Below are 22,311 nucleotides of genomic sequence, written 5' to 3'. Positions count from 1 at the left end.
TTATAAACTTCGATCAGATCACCCCTTAACCTTCGAAACTCTAGAGAATACAACCCCAATTTGTGTAATCTCTCCTCGTAACTTAACCCTTGAAGTCCGGGTATCATTCTAGTAAACCTACGCTGCACTCCCTCCAAGGCCAATATGTCCTTCCGAAGGTGCGGTGCCCAGAATTGCTCACAGTACTCCAGGTGCGGTCTAACCAGGGTTTTGTATAGCTGCAGCATAACTTCTGCCCCCTTGTACTCCAGTCCTCCAGCTATAAAGGCCAACATTCCATTTGCCTTCTTGATTATTTTCTGCACCAATTCTTGACACTTCAATGATCTATGTACCTGAACCCCTAAGTCCCTTTGGACATCCACAGTTTTTAACTTTTTACCATTTAGAAAGTACCCTGTTCTATCCTTTTTTGATCCAAAGTGGATGACCTCACATTTGTCTACATTGAATTCCATTTGCCACAGTTTTGCCCATTCACCTAATCTATCAATATCGCTTTGTAATTTTGTTATGGGGCTAAGACGAGAATATGGAGTTAGGTCACATGTCCACCATGATCTCATTGACCAGTGTAACAGGTGTGAGGGGCTAAATGCCACTGCCACTTGCTGCCTCTTGATATGCGCCACCTTTTCCTGCAAGAAAGCGGGACGTGTGCCTGGGTGATGTGCCTGTCATGGTTGAATAGCTGCCAGCGTGTGTGGCCTGTGAGTTGTGGGTGGGCAGCTTGAAACAGTGATATCGTGTAAGGGTGAGAGGAAGCACCTGATTGGAAGAGTTGAGTACTGATGGAAAGAATTTATTGGTATGTGGGGGCTGGGGGGTGTGGTGTGTGGAGCAGTTGGTCGGAGACACCACTTGACAGTTGACCTCACTCAGCTTGACCACTCATGTCAAAGCATTGAACTTCTTCCTGCACTACATCCATGTTCATGATGCTGCTGTGCGCCTGGCATTGACTTCGTCCCCCGCTGCCTCCCACTGCCTTTTGAGTATATGTCTGGAGGGCCTCTTGCCCCCCCTGCGGATCTAGGATGTCCCTCCTTCTGTCTACTTCTTGAACCCAAAGTCTCTAGTGCATCAGCAGAGAACCTTGGTGCATGCACTCTCGCAGGCCTGGAACCAACTCAGATCGGCAGATTGGTGAGGTTTGGCGTGCAGACTGGAGGATGTGGGATTTAGTAGTGCACAACCTTTATTCAATGTTTTAACATAACTCATCAGTGTGTAAACTTAGGGATGGGACCTGCATCTGTGTTTTACATGTGCGATGTCTGATCTCTGTTCAGACTCCATGCAGACAGTAGACTGTTATTTTCAGCAAATAACAGGTACAAGCTACCTTTAAGAGATTTCTAAGAAACATCCTCCCTTTGAGAGATTGCGCTCACTCTGGTGGTGGAAAGTGCGAATTGCATTGATTCCACGTGTAAGGCCTGGAGAGGAATACCGATTGCAGGTAAGTGCTCCCTTGGGTCCAGACTTGCGTCTTGCCTGCCCAGGGTCTGTCGGGGGTGGGGTGTTCGCACATTGCGCTACCATCGCCCAGAACGGACCCTTATCCAATTTTTCCACCATTAACCTCAGGGTTTCACTTATGAAGATCAGAAACTCCTGAGTGTGAACACAGAAGCCTGGATAAGGTGCTCAGTACTACAGTGAACATAAAAGAACATAAGAACATAAAAAATAGGAGCAGGAGTAGGCAATACGGCCACTCGAGCCTGCTTTGCCATTCAATCAGATCACGGCTGATTTTCAATCTCAACTCCACTTTCCTGCCCAATCTCCATATCCCTTGATTCCCCTAGAGTCCAAAAATCTATCTATCTCAGCCTTGAATATACTCAACGACTCAGCATCCACAGTCCTCTGGGTAGAGAATTCCAAAGATTCACTACCCGCTGAGTGAAGAAATTCCTCCTCATCTCAGTCTTAAATGGCTGACTCCTTATCCTGCGACTATACCCTCTAGTACTAGACTCTCCAGCCAGGGGAAACAACCTCTCAGCACCTACCCTGTCATGCCCCCTCAGAATCTTATATTTTTCGATGAGATCGCCTTTCATTCTTCTAAACTCCAGAGAGTATAGGCCTATTCTACTCAACCTCTCCTCATAGGACAACCCTCTCATCCCAGGAATCAATCTAGTGAACCTTCGTTGCACCGCCTCTGACGCAAATATATCCTTCCTTAGGTAAGGAGACCAAAACTGTAGGCAGTACTCCAGGTGAGGTCTCACCAAAGCCCTATACAATTGTAATAAGACTTCCTTACTCTTGTATTCCAACCCCCTTGCAATAAAGGCCAACTTGCCATTTGCCTTCCTAACTGCCTGCTGTACCTGCATGCTAACTTTTTGTGTTTCTTGTACGAGGACACCAACATTTAATAGTTTCTCACCATTTAAAAATTATTCTATTTTTCTATTCTTCCTACCAAAGTGAATAACCTCACATTTCCCCACATTATACTCCATCTGCCACCTTCTTTCCCACTCACTTAACTTATCTATATCCCTTTGCAGACTCTTTATGTCCTTCACACTGCTTACTTTCCCACCTAGCTTTGACCTAGTATCGTCAGTAAACTTGGATACATTATTCTAGGTTCCTTCATCCAAGTCATTAATATAGATTGTAAATATTTGAGGCCCAAGCACTGATCCTTGAGATACCCCAGTAGTTACAGCCTGCCAACCTGAAAATGATTCATTTATCCCTACTCTCTGTTTTCTGTCCATTAACCAATCCTCTATCCATGCTAATATGTTACCCCCAACCCCATGAGCCTTTATCATGTGTAACAACCTTTTATGTGGTACCTTATCGAATGCCTTTTGAAAATCCAAATATACTACATCCACCGGTTCCCCTTTATCTACCCTGCTAGTTACATCCTGAAAAAACTCTAATAAATTTGTCAAACACGATTTCCCTTTCATAAACCATGTTGACTCTGCCTAATCATATTATGAAGTTCTAAGTGCTCTGTAACCACTTCCTTAATAATGGATTCCAGCATGTTCCCTACGACTGACGTCAGGCTAACTGGTCTTTAGTTCCCTGTTTTCTCTCTCCCTCCCTTCTTGAATAGTGGGGTTATATTTGTTACCTTCCAACCCACTGGGACTGTTCTAGAATCTAGGGAATTTTGGAAGATCATAACCAATGCATCCACTGTCTCTGCAGCCACCTCTTTTAGAACCCTAGGATGTAGGCCATCAGGTCCAAGGGTTTTATCGGCTTTTAGTCCCATTAGTTTCTCCAGTACTTTTTCTCTACTGATAATAATTACTTTAAGTTCCTCACTCTCATTAGCCCCTTGGTTCCCCATTATTTCTGGTATGCCTTTTGTGTCTTCTACTGTGAACTGTGAATCTGTCCAGTAATTTCAACAGCAAGGGCTTAAAGTGTGCAATCTTCAGACAGTAGCTCCAAATCTACTAGCATTTTAATTTCAGAAGCTGTCCCTTTATTTTGCACTATTTATAACTGTAAAGAAAGTTTAATGGCCACACCTACACATGGCTGAAGTTTTTATAGAGTTGTCCAAAGACTAATTTAATCTTTAATTCCGATATTTATTAGAAATATTTCAACCTATTTTACTTCTTTGGTAGGCTTATTGCACAATTTGTATAATATCCATGATAACCCGTCATGGTATTGATACCTCAGAAGCAGTAATCTTATTGGAGTTACATATATCAATTGAGCTCCAGGCCAGGCTCCTGAATGAAGGCAACATCATAACTACCATTAACCATGAAACTAACTATATTTTCCACCCCCTGTACAAAGACAGGGCTATTTTGTACACTGCTGTGTTTTGAATATTTAAACTCTGGGTAAGGTCTGTCGCACTGCAACAGTAAACCTTTCAAGCAAAATATATTATCCAATTCTGAAAGGAATAGTATTTTCAGGCAGCAGTTGGTGTTAAAGCAGGTGTCTTCTGCAGCTGAGCATGTGATGGCAATGCAATTTGTCAGCAAGTGACATTTTTGCAGATGAATTTACTTTAATTGTCTGAGAGCTTCAGCACCACTAAATATAATGAGGTAGAGTAAATTTGTCAGCAACCTATTGATAACAGTGCTGGCTTCAAAACCAGACAATTAGCTGTCACTCAGAGATCTGCCTACTCAAGTTGTGATAAGTTTTGTCAGTTCTCACACAGTCTTTGGTCTTTACACAATCAGCTGATTTCAATCAGGACAGCAGTAGAGGCACTACAATTACCCTCAGCCCCTATGAGCTAGAGTAGGGAAAAATCAGCCTGGTTTCCTCACTCTTGATCATTATTCAGTGAGCCCTGCTGGAAAGCGTATGCATATGGATGCCAGGTGGAGACAAGATCCTGCTCAGTTATGATGTACTCCATAGTAACATAGCCTGCCAGCATCCATTGTTCAATCTGAGACATGAAGAGTAGCTACTTGGGCCTATTATTGCAAAGTAGCTGGTGCCATTAGAATCGTGCCCTGAGTCTAAATATTAAAAACACAGCAATGTACAAAATGGTCGTGTCTTTGAACGGTGGTGGAAAATATAGCTGGCATCACAACACTATTGCTTTATGATCAATAGTAGTTATGAGTCAACATCTTCTGAAAAGAATTGTGGAGGGAAAAAAGAACATTAGGTTGAAAGTATGTCACATTGGGGGAGGGAAACCCATCTTGCTCATCTCACTCTGCTACTAGTAATATTGTTGATTACAAAGTGATTCAGAGTGACAGTGGTATGGAAAAAGCCACGATGTAAACCACTCCAAGTTTATGGAAGAAGGCAGCATAATGTAAGAGAGATAGGTTGACTTTAAAAGGATGTTACCCATTTTTGTCTTTTCACTATCACTTTTTCTTCCTCTGCCTTTCTTCACATAGCTTAGTATCATGGTTACTCATCTTCAGACCTGAGACTGAAACCAAAAACCTCAGAGAAATAAACTGTGCTTAACCAAAACTGGAAAAAAAGAGAATGAACTGCTCCCCAAATTATACCATTTGTGGTTTCATCCCAGAAAACCCTACATGAAGACGGAGCAAAACATTTCTTTGTCTGAACCATCATTCATTAATGTCAGAGCATGGATTCTAATAACTTGCATCCTCCCACTGCTGACTTTTAGCAAAATCTCATCACCATGATTGGTTGGCCTATCTCCCCTTAAAACAATTGAAAGGGGGATGTTTTCTATTTAACTACCTGTACTGTGGTGGTGAATTTCTGCCAGGGTTCTCCCGCTGATCAACCGTAACTTTGGTAGAAAAGCAGCAGAAACCCTGAAAAACGGTGTAAACGTTAATACTATTTCTGTGAGGTTTCTGAGGCAGATGAGCGCAGAAATTCACCACCATAATGGCTAGAAATTACCGATGCCGATATTAGTGTGCAAACACTTAACACACGCACATGACATTCCTTGTCCCCTAGTTTAATGCAAGTGTTAACTGTTTTTTCCAAGTAGGTTTCACCTCCATTAAATCAGTGGAAAGAGGAATGTTATATACACATGTTAAACTTCCATTATTAATATTTCGCACAATGCTTCCAAGGCTATTATGCACAATAGGCCGTTGTGCGAGCAGCCATTAATCTAGAGTGAGAATTAATCTTTGCTTTGCCAGAAATTTAATTCAACTCTTAATCTTTTGAAAGCTGTTTCTTATTTAAAATGTGCATTTGAAAAGCCAAACTTACAAAATAGTTTTTTTTCTCATCTTCATGTTATAAAGGTTCAATGTATAACTGTTTAAGATTGGATATTATAACCTTTGTGGAAGGGGAGGGGGCGATTTTAATCCTACCTGCCCGGTGGTTGGGAAGTTAAAATCACCCAGGTTACTTACCTGTCGGAAAGCTGCCAAGAGCCTACCATTCCGGATTTTAACCTGCTCTACTGACAAAGGTTCACCAGACTGATCCCTGGAATGGTGGAATTGTCGTATGAGGAGAGATTGAGTAGACAAGGCCTATATTCTCTAGAGTGTAGAAGAATGAGAGGTGATCTCATTGAAACATTTAAAATTCTTACAGGGCTCGACAGGGAAGATGTAAGGAGGATGTTTCCCCTGGCTGGGGAATCTAGAACCAGGGATCACAGTCTCAGAATAAAGGTTAGGCCATTTAGAACTGAGATGAGGAGAAATTTCTTCACTCAGAGTATGGTGAATCTTTGGTACATGGGAACAACACCACCTGCACGTTCCCCTCCAAGTCACACACCATCCCGACTTGGAAATGTATCGCCTTTCCTTCATCGTCGCTGGGTCAAAATCCTGGAACTCCCTAACAGCACTGTGGGAGAACCTTCACCACACGGACTGCAGCGGTTCAAGAAGGCGGCTCACCACCACCTTCTCAAGGGCAATTAAGGATGGGCAATAAATGCCGGCCTCGCCAGCGACGCCCACATCCCATGAATGAATAAAAAAAAATTCTCTACCCCAGAGGGCTGTGGAGGTTAAGTCATTGAGTACATTCAAAACAGAGATTGATAGATTTCTAGATATTAAAGGCATCAAAGGATATGGGGACGGTGAAGGAAAATGACTTTGAGATAGAAGATCAGCCATGATCTTGTTGAATGGCAGAGCGGGCTCGAGGGGTCGGATGGCCTACTCCTGCTCCTATTTCTTATGTTCTTATGTTCTTTACATACATATGTTGGATTGTGATGACATCATCAGAACTCAACTTCAGTTTTAACTGATGGCCTGAGTGGGGCAGCCGCTGTGGCTTTCCTGCCAGGTGAAGACAGCAGGAAGAGGAGCTGGGGCCAGAAGAAACCCAAACAGGTAAGTTTTTTTACTTTCCTGTGGGGCCAGGAGGTGCAACAGTGCTCCTCCAGGTCCCACAAGGAATGCTTAGGCTTCTCCAGCCGCAGACTCCCCTTCCTTTCCGAACACAGGACCTCCGCGAGACGGCCCGGAAGCCGATACTGCCATCTACCTTGTGTCGTTGGGCAGCCTTGGGTGATGCATTGCTGCATCCTGCCAACCTCCCACCCAGAACGGGCAGGAAATCAGTCGGCAGAATTTAATTGACGCTCAGGAGTTAAAATAGCTCGGGCCTCATTTCTGGAACAGCAGGTGAGTTTCCACCTCGCCTCACCACCCATCCCCCCAAAACCCACCCGGAGTTAAAATCGGGTCTCTGATGTTTTTTTGGTTGATGCATACCTCTGTTCATTGGCTGGAGTCCAGCTAGAGTCCGACAGTCCAATCCACTTACCTGCGATAAGTTTAATGAACGCCCAGCAGAACTGTGATTAGTGTGTCCATGCTTTCTGTAATAAAATATTGGAATTTCTGTGTCACTCAAGATGAAATAGCCAATTACATTGTTTGTAGCACTTTAGCCCTTTATTTAACATTGCATTTATAGGGTTATTTTTCATCATGTCCTACTGATTTACAACTTCTACAAATAATAATAGAACATTTAGTCACCAGTAAGTAGACATTTCTTCTCTGTATTAGGCTCTGTAAATTTAGTAAGCTGGAGTTTACTGGGATTCTTATGTAACCTTTAAGGAAAGTAAACAAGGCATTGAATGGAAGAGACAAGGCTAATATAATGATGGAGCATTAGCAATTACACTTAAAGCTTTTCTTTCCTTACTTTCTTTCATCTTTTGACTGAATCATGGAGCATCAAATCTATAATCTAGTTGACCTCTTCCTTGGCTAGAAGACTAGCATCTCTGGAGAAAAGTATATGAGGAATATAAAGACAGTAAAAGTGTAGGTCAAGGATGACAGCTATCTGTCATATTCATTTTAAATTCACTTTGTACTTTTAAAAGTATGACCTTTGCCGGAAAAATAGATTATGAGACTTTGATTTTTCTTCTTCTTTAAAGTGTTAATGGTAGACAGCAAACCACTATCATATGGAATGTTCCTTGTGGGCTGTATTAGAAGTAACCAAAAACCACAATGAAATAGGAACAAAATGTCTTCCAAAACTTTCCATGATTTTAACTGAGAGCAGCTGAGAATCCCTTTAAATACCGCTGGAAGTAGCCTCCTCTCTATTTGTACTGCCCATGGTATGTGGGTGGATTGAGGAGCTGATGGTAGCAATGTGGGCAGAGACGAAAATGGCTCAGGGTCCTGACAATGTCATTTAACCGTGATTTACTTTTATTTATTAGGCCCCCACCTGTTGTGGGTGGGGGTGCTGGTTGCCTAAATCAAAGTCCGCCCAAAAATCAGAATTAGCAGTATCCCAATAGCATGTCAGCTAAAAAAACATCTTATCCAACTACTGCCCTGCTTATTGCTAAAAATGGGGCAGTAGCGAGAGGAAGATTGCCCCCTCCCCCCCATGTATCTAGACCCGATAGCAGATTGCATTATTTTACTGAAGGGTCGATGCATTCAGAAGCTATTCTGGACCTAATCCCTAATAATGATCCAGAAATGGTACCTACAGAAGTTCTAAAAATACTTAACTGGAGGAGAGCAAATTTCAGTGAGTTAAAAAGGGATCTTGCCCAGGCCGGAAACTGCAGTTAAGTGCCTTTCCGGCACAGCTTGTGGGCCCAGAAGAGCAGGAGAGCTTCCGCCAGGGCCAACAAGCTTACTTGCAGCGACCCCCCAATGATCGCGGCCCCTCCCCTCCGATCTCCGAACCCCCCCCAACGATTGTGGACCTTTACCCAATCTCCGATCCACCTCCCAACGATCGCAAACCTCCCCACCCGATCTCGGACCCCCCCAACAATCGCAGATCTCCACCCCTGATCTCCGATCCCTCTCCCAACGATCGCGGAACCCCCACGATCTCTGATCCCGACCCCCAACGATCGAGGATCCCTGCGATAACGCCTGATCCTGACACGCAACAATCGCGGACCCCTGCGATGTCTCCCGATCCCAACATCCCCTGTCTCAGTGACTGACCCCCCATCCCTCCCTCCATGATAGACTTTCCCTCCGTGACCCCCATGCCCACCCATGCCCACTGATGCCCCTGTGCCCACCCATGCCGCCTGTGCCCACTCATACTTCCCCATGACCCCTCCCAATCCATACAATTAAAGACTTACCTGAAGACTTACCTTTTCATGTCCTCTCCCTGGCTGCTCTTCCGTCTGACTGAGACCAGCTTGTCAATCAGGCCGGCCAGTCTTATGGCAAACCGACAAAAATAAAGACGTCCTGACATCAAAATCATAAGGACGTCCGGGAAACCCGTACTTCTGGGTTTCCCATCTGCAATTCTTTCCCCACCCCCCCCTTCCGGGCTCCAGGTCAAAATCATGCCCAATAATCTGGAAAAAAATTAATTGGCACTTGGAAAACTATGGGCTAATAAATGAAAGACAGCATAGATTTGTCAAAGGCAAATCATGTTGGACTAACTTGATTGAGTTCTTTGATGAAGTAACGGAGAGGGTTGATGAGGGTAATGCGGTCGATGTTGTGTATATGGACTTTCAAAAGGCATTTGATAAAGTACCGCATAATAGACTTGTTAGCAAAATTGAAGCCCATGGCATTAAAGGGACAATGGCAGCATGGATATGAAATTGGCTAAGGGACAGAAAGCAGAGAGTAGTGATGAACGATTATTTTTCAGACTGGAGGGAAGTATACAGTGGTGTTCCCCAGGGGTCCGAATTAGGACCACTGTTCTTTTTGATATATATTAATGACCTAGAGTATCGTTTCCAATTCTGGGCACCGCACTTTAATAAGGATGTCAATGCCTTAGAGAGGGCGCAGAAGAGATTGACTAGAATGGAACCAGGGTTGAGGGACTTTCGTTGTGTGGAGAGATTGGAGAAGTTGGGGTTGTTCTCCTTAGAGCAGAAAAGATTAAGAGGAGATAGAGGTGTTCAAAATCATGAACGGTTTTGGTAAAGTAAATAAGGAGAAACTGTTTCCAGTGGCAGAAGCATCAGTAACCAAAGGACACTGATTTAAGGTAATTGGTAAAAGAACCAGAGAGAAGTGAGGATTTTTTTTTAACGCATGAGTTGTAATGATCATGGAATGCACTACTTGAAAGGGCGGTGGAAGCAGATTCAATAGTAACTTTCAAAAGGGAATTGGATAAATACTTGAAGGGAAAACATTTTCAGAGCTATGGAGAAAGAGCAGTGGAATGGGACTAATTAGATAGCTTTTTCAAAGAGGCAGCACAGGCTCAATGGGCCGAATAGCCTGCTATTTATACTATGACCCTATGGGCCCGATGTTAGCAGGGCTGCGGGTTCTCGGCGGGGGGGCTATCGGGCGCGTGGGTAACGCGCCCGGTGAAATTAGTCAGTTTCCCGCGCGATTGTAGCAGACAATCCACCAATTGGATCCACTTACCTGGTCCTCCGGGTTCCCCACTGCTGATCTGCACGTCAGGCGGGCTGCGCCTGCGCAGTAAGATCTGTCAGCTGGAGGAGCTCTATTTAAAGGGGCAGTCCTCCACTGACAGATGCTGCAACAAATAGCAAAAATTACAGCATGGAGCAGCCCAGGGGGAAGGCTGCTCCCAGTCTAATGATGCCGCACTCCAGGTATCAATACATGGGGTGAGGAGGAGGGGGAGGACAGAGATCTCCCTCCCAGCGTGTGGGAGGAAGCGGCCTGCCTCTGCTACCAGGAAGGCCTGGCTCGAGGTGGCAGAGCAGGTCACCAGCGCAACCAACATATCGCCCATCTGCATACAGTGCAGGAGGCGCTCCAATGACCTCAGTAGGTCAGCCAAAGTGAGTACACGTAGTCTTTCCCCTACACTCCGTCTGCCACATCACTGCCCCCACCCCACATCTCCTTCAGCACTGCCAACACTACTCTGTCACATCACCCCTCATACCCACTCAAACCTCATCCTCATCTTACCTGCACTTACTCACCTCGCCAGTACTCATCCCGCCACTACCACTCAACCCAATCCTCATACAATCTCATGGCTCTATCTCATAATCACCCTCTCGTGCATCTCTTTCACGGCCAGCCTCACTCAACCTGCCACTACCTGTGCTGCAGCCACAGGGCATGCATCACATATGTGCAGTAGGAAGCGTAAGGCAAACGTGTCATGAGCATGAAGGGGATGCACAAGGGTGTTTGAGGGTTTGTCATGGTTGTTACTTATATTGAATTTCTGACCAACTCACATTACATGTTATATTGGCACCACTACTGCCATGTCTTCGCGAATCCTGTCTGGTTTGTGCAATAATGCCCTCTCCTGAGGATCACTATGAGGACCCACAACTGATGCCACCCATTGTGTCACTGCAGAGTGGGTGTAGGTGTATTTGCAGGGCTCTTTTGTGCAGACGACTGAGAGACATCGGCGATGTCCCCGGTTGCACCCTGGAAGGATGCGGAGGAGAAGTTGTTGAGGGCAGTGGTGACTTTGACAGCGACAGGTAAGAAGATGGTGCTCGGGCCAGCCGGGAGCAGCTCGGCATGAAAGAGGCTGCAGATGTCCACGACCACATGTCGAGTGACTTTGAGCCTCCGTGTGCACTGCTGCTCAGAGAGGTCCAGGAGGCTGAGCCTCGGTCTGTGGACCCTGTGGCGAGGGTAGTGCCCTCTGCAATGCATCTCTCTCTGTGGTAGCCCTCCCTCCTGCTGTACAGGTGGATGTGTCACAGCACTCTGTTGTGGAGCTCCACGTGTCAGAGGTGGACGGCGTGGATGGCGAGACTGGTGAGGCTGGTGATACTGTTCGCCCTCCGAGGAGGTCATGACTGCAGCTACGGCGGCCGCCATCCGCAAGATGTACATCTGAGGGGGTCCACAAGGTAGGTACATGTCTCCGGACCCCGGGGTAAGTGTGCAGGTTGGTGACTTTGACTGTCAGGAGGAGGGATGTGGAGACCAAACTTTGTCCCAAGTGACAGAGTGGCCTCCTGCAATGGGCGAGGGTCTCCCCCCACCAACCTGTCAAATGGACCTTTGTTGCTGCCACAGGCTGACAGCTGCAACACGTCCATTTGACCTGGGAGTGTTTCCCCCAGTGTGGGAAACAGTCCCAGTTTGCTCTAAAATCCCACATAATCCATTAATCAGGTCAGTTAATGACTTGAAATACCTAAATAAATACCTTCAAGTGGAATCCCGCTGGCTTTAATTGCCTGCGGGATTCCCACCATTGGGGGCTGCGCGCGCACGCCGGCGCGTCAGCGGGGAACCCGGAAGTGCGCGGGTTCGGGGCGGGCTCCGGCACCGCGCCGGGATTCTCCGATTTTCGGACCCCCCCCGTCAGGAACGCACCCGATAGCGGGTGCTAAAATAGAGCCCTATGTCTTTACCCAGAAATAGGAGGAAAAGTAGTTGAAAGCTGACATCAGATTTCTAGGAATTGCAGAGGAGGAGCCGGACAATGTGAATATTGAACAATTTGGTTATAAAAAGATTAGATTATTTAAAATAGACAATTTACTCCCATGAATTTTAAAGTAAATGGGAATGCGTTACTGCCCAAGACATATTTCGCCCTCTGACTTCGGATAATCGACGAGGGTCATGGGCTGATCCTTGTGGTGGCTGCAACTTCGGCTCCACTGCACTTCCTGCAACACAATAGCCAAGAAGAAAATCTAGGCCAATATATTTGACTGCTGATTTAGGGCAATCCTTGAAGTGATCTTGAGAGATCTAGTGGATGAATACATGATAAAGTGTAACTTGTTAAAGGGCAGTCAGTATGGACCCAAGTAATGGGTGTCACATTTAATTAACCTGATTGAGATTTTCAAAGGCGTTACTAACATGTTGGACATAAAATTGATAGATTTAAAATTATTCACAGATTATTCCTTTTTGACACTGAATGAAAATGTCCTGAAACAATTTCTGTAGGGCATTGTTGAAGACAGGAAAAGATAGAAATCCAATGCGTTTTAATAGGTAGGTATTTTTGAACAAGTGCAGATTTTGATTCCTATTTCTTCCTTGAACCTGACTTTTGGATGTAATATGAAACAATGTTTATTTAGGTTTAGTTTGCGTTCAATAGGGACAGAAAGCAGTGGAGGTACTACCGCCTAACCTGGTCTTAGGCGGTCGTGCAAAATGGGCACTATCAAACGGGCAGCCCATTTTACAGCGGAAAACAAAATCAGGCTGAACATAAAACAGGCTGCCGATTGGCTATCGACCATCTTGTACTACCATCCAAGACGGATTTCTCCCCCAGTGATTTCTTAAATTATAGCTCAGGTAGGCGAACAGGAACTAAACATTGTCACATAATTCACAAGCTGTCCAGAGTTTCTTTGATCCTCCATCCTAATTGCATGTTGTTTTTACAGAATGCAAAATATCAGTTCTGTTATTTGGCTACTGACTTTTAAGGATTGAATTGAAAGTTTTTTTTTAATTTACCCTTCTGATCGTTTTCTTTAAACAACACTGTATACAATTGTCTGGATAGGGTTTTCAGGAACTGCATTTAACTGCCCATCTCACAAGGATTATCATAATAAGTAATTGCAAAGAATAAAGACTGCTTTCTGTGGCTTTCTATAGGAAGTCCACAGAAAATGATGAACGACGCTGATTTTTCTTTACAAAGGCAATAACAATACTGGTGCATCCATCTAAATTTTGCTGTAAAGGATATAAAATGAGATCATTCGTTGTGCCCGATTAAGCAAGTCTTAAAATAATTCTAAGAATTTATTACTTGGATGCATTATAAAAATCATCCCTACCTTGTGATCTATCACTTTTTAAACACCGATTGAAAAATATTTATGTAACAGTGTATGTGTAAAATATGTGACCATCTTTAATGAGCCATCTTGTTTACCGCATGATCCCAGCAAAACTGTACCACAATTGATAACTTTATAATACTGGACAAATCATGAAACAATACATCAAGCTATGTCGCTCCGAATAAACAGATGTTCTATATGTGCAAAGTAAATACTTTGATTCATTGTTTGAGAGTTAAGAGCAGGAAGATATTAATATGTAGTGTGATCAATCATAGTACTTTTGGAATGTGATTATATTTTCAATTGTAAATCTGGCATCTACAAATGGAAGTTTTCCTAATTTCCTCCCGTTTGGCTGTTTGTCTGTGCAGCATCTTGATTTCAATGTGAGATGATATAAGAGAGCCAAACATATGAGGTTCGATTTTAAAACGGAACTGCGGGTGCGTTGGAGGCGGTGGGGGGGGGGCGAAGAAAATCGGGATTTCCAGGAGTGGGCAGAAATCCCGCCTCCAACACGCCTAAGAACACGCATGACCCTGAGTCATCTGGGTGTGCGCGTCGTTCCCGAACCCGGAAGCCCCGCTGGCAATTAAAGCGTGCTGTGTGAAACATGCCATGGGGAACGAGTTATGTTTCAGCTGGCAGCCATTTGGACATTTAAATCCCTGTTTGACAGATGAGCATAAAAGTGAGTTATTGCAGCAAGGCACTCAATTCTCTCAGACAACTTTTGGCTGGGAGATCTTTGTGTTTAGAGTGAAAATTCTTGGTTTCCACTCAGAATTCTTCTGTTTACACATATTTACCAACTTTTCGGACCCCCTCAAACTAACACCATCAGGATGGGGGGGCGCGATGGCTGTTTTCACTACTACATCCGAGAATCAGGAACATCATCATCCTCGCCAGGCATGGCGTGCACTTCCGCCACTTGGAGCTCCACAACACAGTGCTGCGCCACAGGGACCTGCGCAAGAGCACAGAGGGCAACAACAGAGGGAGCGACGTCGCAGGAGGCACTACCTTCACCAGAGGGTCGACTGACCGAGGTTCAGCTTCCTGGACCTCTCTGAGGAGCTGTGCATATGGACGCTCAGAGTGAGTCGCCAGGTGATCACAGACATCTGCAGCCTCCTTCATGCCGAGCTTCTCCTGGCTGGGCCTGGCAGCATCTCATTACCCGTCGCTGTTAAAGTGACCACTGCCCTCAACTTCTTCGCCTCCAGATCATTCCAGGGTGCCACCGGTGATATTGTGGGGTCTCTCAGTCACCTGCACACAAGTGCATAAGGCAGGCCACCGAAAGCTTGTTACACAGAGCCTCGCAATACGGCAACTTCCCCATGGGCGACCTCAGCCAGACGGAGAGGGCAGCGGGATTCCACTCTGTGGCTGGCTTCCCACATGCACAGGGTGCAATCGATTGCATGCATATTGCAATCTAAGCACCTCCACACGAGCCAGGACTGTTCATCAACAGGAAGGGGTATCACTCCATCAACGCTCACCTCGTTTGTGACCACCGCAAAAGATTTCTTCACGTGTGCCAGATTCCCTGGCAGCTGCCACGATTCGTTCATTCTGAGGGAATCGAACATCCCGGCCCTCTTCCACGCACCGAACATCCTTAAGGGCTGGCTCCTCGGACACAAGGGATACCCCCGGCACATGTGGCTGATGACACCTCTGAGGAACCCCATCAGTGAGCAACAACATTGATACAATGACAGCCACATCGCCACCAGGTCCTTCATTGAACACGCAATAAGACTGCTGAAGATGTGATTTTGGTGCCTCAATCGTTCTGGGGGATCACTTCAATACGCACCAGCGAGAGTGGGTCGCATTATAGTAGTGTGTTGTGTCCTGCATAACGTAGCGTAGCAGGGAGGGGCACCGGATGAAGAGGCCCCATGCCCTCATCTACTATCCACATCTGCCATCCACAATGAGGAGGAGCAGGAAGAGGAGGAGGAGGATGAACCCATGGGCAGAGCAGCGGATCACCTGGCTGCTCATGAGGCCAGGGAGTCACTCATATGTGAACGGTTCTCGTAAGATCAGAACATGAGAAGAGTCCAGTCCTCACACCACCTGAAAAGAGCAGCGCCAACACCAGCCCCCCACCCCCCACACAAAACAGTCCTGCAACTACACATACACCCACTGTAAAGTGACCCACTGGGTGGCATCAAGTGTCGCTGTTCATGATGAAGCTCATGAAAGGGCACTATCCAAAAGCCAGTCAAGAAAGGGAAAGACATGGCAGCAGTGGTGAGAATGATGACATTTAATGTGACTTTAACAAAAACCAAATATAAATGAAAAACATGACAGTCTGTCAGACACCCTTGTGCATCCCCTTCGTGATCACAAATCCTTAGCCTTTCTCTTCCTACTCCTTCTACGTGGTGCATCCCCTGTGGCTGCAGCAGAGGTAGTGGCAGGTTGCTCATGTTCATGCCCTGACTGCTTAGATGCTTTCAGCCTATGTCCTCTGGGTTTTGGAGCCCGTGAGGGCCCCTCCAAAGACTGCTCCACCTGCACTTGTGCAGGGGCAGACTTGGCCACCTGGAGAGGAGGCAGCATTGCGGGTATTGGTTGAGAGGGGGGCAACAGGTGAGACGTGGGAGCACTTTGCGTGGCGTCCCCACATCCATGTCCCCTTTCGCCATCATCCCTCTCCTGGACCAGGCCCACATCACTCCTACCACGCTGCTGGAGAACAGTTTGGAGGACGTGTATGATGCTTGGAAGACCAGTTGTAAAGTTTCTGTCTGCCTGTTTAAGGCGGCAGAATGTTGTTCACCCTGAGTCCGAACGGGCATTGTCAGGGCCTGAATGGACTCATTTGTGAGCCGTGCTTGAAGTTCAACGGAGGCTAGCCTTCTCTCCATCGCAGACATTCCCGCACTTACCTGCAACACTATCTCAGACATTTCCGCAGTTACTTGCGACACTATCTCAGACATTTGCTCACGTCCCTGCGACACTGTCTCAGACATTTCAGCAGTTACGTGCAACACTATCTCAGACAGTTGCTCACGTCCCTGTGATACTATCTCAGAGATTCCCTCACGTACCTGTGCCACCATTCCACTAATGTAGGAGTTCATCTCCTCCATCCTCTGCGCTATTGTGGCAAGTGGGAGTGGCACCTGTTCCAGTATCTTGCAAATGTGCTGCTGTCCCTCGATCATTCTCCTTTTAAAGGATGGCTCCCGGGGTTCAGCATCTGCGTCCAGCTGAGCAGTGCCTGGAGAGGAGTGCGCCCACCGACATGGACTCTCCACAGCTGCCCCTGCTACCAATGTCTGCTTGTGTGTGGTGACTCACCAGGTGCCAACCCAACTAACTGACTACTAGGACCCACCGAGGTGTGAGTATCTGCGCTGGTGGATGGCTCGCTAAGATGTGACGGTGCGCCCTCAGAGGCCAGGAGCTCGTCTGAGGAATCGCCCCCTCCCATCACTGCGGTCATTGAATGGCCTGTAAGAGAACAGAAGGTAATATTAAGCATCATCATGGATGTGTCATGTTGCGATGAGCATACTGAGATGTTCAACATGCCAAGCATTGTAAAGATCAATTCCTGTTGTGTGTGATGAATGTTAAAGTTGTGTCACCAGATGTTTGTGGAGTGCCAGTCTCAGCGTCTCAGACGGACAGGCACTCGAGGGTGCGGCTGATCTGCAGGGCCTCCTCCTCCACCTCTGAAAGGACCACTATTTGTTGTGGCCCCCCCTCCAGTCATTGCCCTCTCGCATGCATTTTGTGCTCTCTTCTCCTAGAAGGGGAGAAAGTACAGATGTGTGAGTGAGTGATGGTTAAGTGGCCAACCGATGAATGCATTGGTTTGGGTGAAGCTGACCGTGAAAGAGGTACATCAGAGTGTGAGTATGAGGCAGAGACATCACATTGGATCAGGATTGGGTTGAGTGGTAGTGGTGGGGTCACAAATGGGGAGGTGAGGAAGTGCAGGTAAGTTGAGGATGAGCCTTAAGTGGGTGTGAGGAGTGATGTGATGGAGTAATCTTGGCAGTGCAGAACGATGTGAGGAGGGAGGGGTGATGCGCAGCACGGAATGCAGGAGAATCAGTAAGTGTACTCACTTTTGCTGACCTAGTTAGGTCATTGAAACGCTTCCTACACTGGACCCAAGTGCAGGATATGTTGCTCCTGCTGGTGACCTCCTCTGCCACCTCGAGCCAGGCCTTCTTGGTGGCAGAGGCAGGGCACTTCCTCCTATCAGCCGGGTAAAATAGTTCCTTCCACCTCCTCACCCCAGCCAGTAGCAGCTGAAGTGAGGAATTGCTGAATCTTGGAGCAGCCTTGGCCCTGTGCTGCTCCATTGGGTCTTCTTGCTCTTTGCTCCAGCAAAATCCATTGGAGTAATGGACCTTTAAATCCAGACGCTCCAGCTGATAGCCTGTCATGCGGGTGCGCAGTCCGCCCGCTGCGCAGCTTTCGGACGGCAAACCTGGAAACAAGATTAAGGGCCACCAATTAAGTCGTGATCGCATGGGTAATGTAAGTTTTTATTATTTGGGTTTGCCACATGCCCATTAACACCTCCACCCCCCCCCCCCCCCCCCCCGGCTGCCATCCCGCCGCCCTTTTAAAATCGAGCCCATGATCTGTAGACAGGCAGACTGAAGGTGTGAATTTGAAGAGTTTTAATTGATGGAGTGTCAGTTTTTCATTGAAATGGATGTCATCTCTACCTTATGCTTCAGTTGAGAAATGACATTGCAGCCCATCCCTGCACTTGCTCCCATCGATTAACAATGGTGATGCAAGAACACAGGGAAAAGGGCAGCGTAACTTTTGCATTGCTGGAGTTCTCATTGTTTTCATAGAAGAATAGATTCAAGATCTGTCCAAAAATGTGTGACCTGACCAATGACACTAAACACAACAGAAATTCAAATAAGGATTATTTATTAAATCATAATTAAGCAGCCATTTTAATGGCCTTGAACGGATGAGGGGGAGCATCTTATTTTGCTTGGTCTTGATGTCAGCCTCCATCCTTGGTCTCCAAACTACATTTTGCTCAAGTTTTTTCTTAAATATTCCCAGACATCTGTTTGGCAATTTTGAGCATCTGGTCTCCACTGGGATTCAGATCCACAGCTACAGGGTTGCAAAATAAGCTTGTTAACTACTATTCAATTTCAAATGATCTTAAATGATATCATGACTGTCATTTTTGTGCAAAAAAAAGTTGTTAAAAAATTGAAATATATAACTATGTCCATAAACAGTATTCAATACTAACTATTATTAAGATGAAATATTGATTCATATCAGTTGACCAGAAACATTAATAATGCATGCAACATTAAACATGTAAATTTATGATGTTGCATGAAAACCTAGCCAACATGTTTAACAGTTAGAACTACACTGAGTATAATTTTACAGATAATGTATAGCATTTATTTCATTTATTCAGAGTGCAGGGTCCAAGAAGCTGTAAGGTTCTTATATTACATGAAATGTAACCTCCAACTGCTTTGTGCAATAGAAGTACTCTCAGGCAACCTGCAGATTTTCCTCAGCAAAAGAAATCCTTCACGTTTGTTCCATCCCTCTGTACTGAAGGTTTATTTTGTGAAGTGTAAGAAAGGTTTCTATGGACTGTTCTTTGCTTTTTGTTTGCTAAGCTTATTGCTGCAGATACAGCCAAATGTCATTTTTTAATTTCAATAGACACAGTTTTATTAAAATCTATCAAGAGATCCTAAAATTGTCCCTTTGTCCTGTTACAGCAATGACAATGCAATTCATCAGCCACCGTTTCCCTGACTACCATGATCCTACAATAGGTAAGCCACTAAGCTGCTTTATTATTATTTTCTTCCTGAATAGTGAAGGTTATGATTCATTTCTTGATTGCAGCTCCATAGAGAACCCAGGTGGCTCGCTGGTTTATTTTCCAGTCCTTCAGCTCCAAATTAATGGGCTCAAATTGTAGTTTCGACGAGTGACAGTCGGAGATTCATTGATGGAAACTTGTGGGAATACACAGGAGTTTTATGTGAAACAAGACTGTCAGTAACTCAGCCTGTGGCACTGTGGGCTATTAAAGTTGACAGGACTCGGTGGTATTAGTTGGCACCTCTATCTTCAAAGCCATCCAAATAAATCATATTTCTATGAAAACAGAAATACCACTTAAAAATCTGTGTGGATGGGGCTTCAGCTTTGAGTAAGTTCCTCGTACTATCTAGATGTGCAAAACTTTCCAAGCCAAAATCCAAGTTTGCAGAGCATTCCAGTAAAATAAAGAGATGAATACATAGAAAGTAGTGCAATAGCACATATGTGTAAAATGGTAGCTTATACTTGCACATATATCCAAAATCTTTTCAACCCAATATTGCAGTAGTAGTCCCCGTGGCTGTCGGCTCAAATCTCTCCGAGCATCTCTTTTGCTATTAAGTTTGGAAGATGTGCTGGACACTATTGGATAAACCAAACAGTCTATTGAGAGACTGAGGGGGGAGAAATTCAGCTCGCGCCAGTTTGCTAATTGAAATGGGCGGCATGATCTGGATGCATGCCTGAAGGTGTCAGCGATGTGCCCAACTCAAATTTGACATCGGGTCTCATTTGAATGAAACCGGCAAGTTGCAGACGCCAATCAGGCCTCGCAGTGCAACTTGCTGGTTGGAGCCTTAGTAAATTAGGCCGGCTCTGACACTGGGCCATCCCGCAGGTAGGTCCTGGAGGGGGGAAGCGAAGCAGAAGGGGCCCATGCCGGGCCAGCTGCGGCCTGCAGTATTACTGTGAAGACAGGAGGAGCGTTCGCGTTCCTTTTAAGGACTGCTGGTTAGACCACTGAAGACCCAGAACAACTGGGAGGAGCATGTGCAGTGCAGGCTCCATCCATTTGATGACCAACCTTTCATTGGGGTCCTACAACAAACGTTAGGACCCCGATTTGCATATGCAAGGCATGAGCTCACAACCCGAATTTGTTTCCCCAACGTTGACTTTTCACCCATAGAAAGGGCGCAACAATGTTCAATTCTCCCCCTATGAATCTGTAAAGCTAACGTGGTAACAAATTTGACAATACACGTAACTGGACCTGTTTCCTAGCTTCAGCCTGCGTATGGCTCAGCAAGATAAATCAAGGTGAATCAAAATATTATTTTCATTATTATACAGACTCAGTACATAATTCCAGCCATCTTAGAGGATTGTCATCACCAGCATGCAAGATGAGTCTGCACCAGATAGTTTAGTTAGTGGGCATGATTCACCGATGTGGGACATGGTTTGTATTTGTCTGCAAGAAAATTTGTCGTCATCACAAAGACCTCATAGTTGAAGATTTGAGGCTCATTGCCTGCCCCTGTTCAGTTCGAAAGCATTGAGAAGTGCCCAGCTATGACATGGCCAGTTGAATCTGGTTGATAGTTTGTAGGGTTGGAGATTATATGGAGATTTATACGAGCATCTGCTGTCTACACTTCACTCCAGCGATTTAGTAAGGAAAAGTTAAAGTATTCAGGAAAGGTTGTGCATAGAGAGCCGTGCTGTTGGTGGATTAAACAAATCAGAGTGAATTGGCCACATGATTTTGTCATGAAGTCTATTCACCAATTTTTCTACTGCATTTGAACGATGAAGATATGGAGGAGCTATGTTACGGAGGACTGACAACTACGGGAGGAGGGTTTGACGCAATGTGCCTGACACAAGATGCATAGTAGCATGCAGTTGAGAATCCATCAGCTTAGTGTGTGATGAACAATCCCAAAAGGGAGCACAATATTCCACAGCTGAGTAACAAAGAGCAGATGAACTTAAAGTGGGGGCATCTGCTCCCCAGACAGAGCCAGCAGGTTTGGCAATTAGATTATTTTGGGTTTTGAGAGGCACTAGCATTGTGAATCAAATAAGTACTTCAGTTTCATGCACAGTAACATCTTAGCATACTGACAGATCTATTAATTGTTACAAATATACATATAACTGAACATGGTCACAAATGCACATATATACCTGCCTGAAACAATTACATTTCCTTAATACCTAATAACAGCTACAGAAAGAGAGAGGGAGAGAGACTGTCAGACAGAAAGACTTAGAATAAATAAATGTTTACAGCTAGAGTAAAAATCACAGCAAGCTTTTTAAACCCCAGTCTAATAATACTGAGTATTGTCACTATTGCTGACTGTAAGGATTCTGCTTTGTCTGGATCCCTGTGTAATCAGCTATTTAATACCTTATTCTCTAGTATTTTGTTATCTGCAAATGCTATTACTTAAATTCTTAGGAGTAGATCTTGACTTTGTGCGATAGTGTACAACGGGCGATAGCGAAAAATGGGTAATGGCAAGTTAGCAGCCCGTTTTATATCTCTCCTGGTAATCAAAATCGGGAGAAATGTAAAATGTTCAGCCAACTTGCTATCACCTGTTTTACACTATTACACAAAGTCAAGATCTGCCTCTTAGTTATCTCCCTTAGGAAGCCACTATTTTTCTTTATCGAGAAATGAAAGGGGGGAATTTTATGATTCAGTGCTCCTACACAGACCTTCATATGCCAAGAGCACACATCAGGAATTCGGGCGTGTCCGATTCACGGAC

General features: G+C 45.3%; 1 protein-coding gene across 1 annotated transcript in view; it reads left to right on the top strand.

The window, feature by feature from the left end:
* Window positions 1–22,311, top strand: part of LOC137328216 (GTP-binding protein Rit2-like) — a 276,684-nt gene that overhangs the window by 56,111 nt on the left and 198,262 nt on the right. The window contains exon 2 of the mRNA XM_067994324.1: window positions 19,474–19,530. Coding sequence (XP_067850425.1) covers window positions 19,474–19,530 — 57 coding nt within the window. The remainder of the gene's footprint in view (window positions 1–19,473; window positions 19,531–22,311) is intronic.

This window comes from Heptranchias perlo, chromosome 1 (assembly GCF_035084215.1).
Source record: "Heptranchias perlo isolate sHepPer1 chromosome 1, sHepPer1.hap1, whole genome shotgun sequence".
Lineage (NCBI taxonomy): Eukaryota > Metazoa > Chordata > Chondrichthyes > Hexanchiformes > Hexanchidae > Heptranchias > Heptranchias perlo.
The sequence above is the reverse complement of the archived record's forward strand: the minus strand, read 5'-3'. Positions and strand labels throughout refer to the sequence as shown.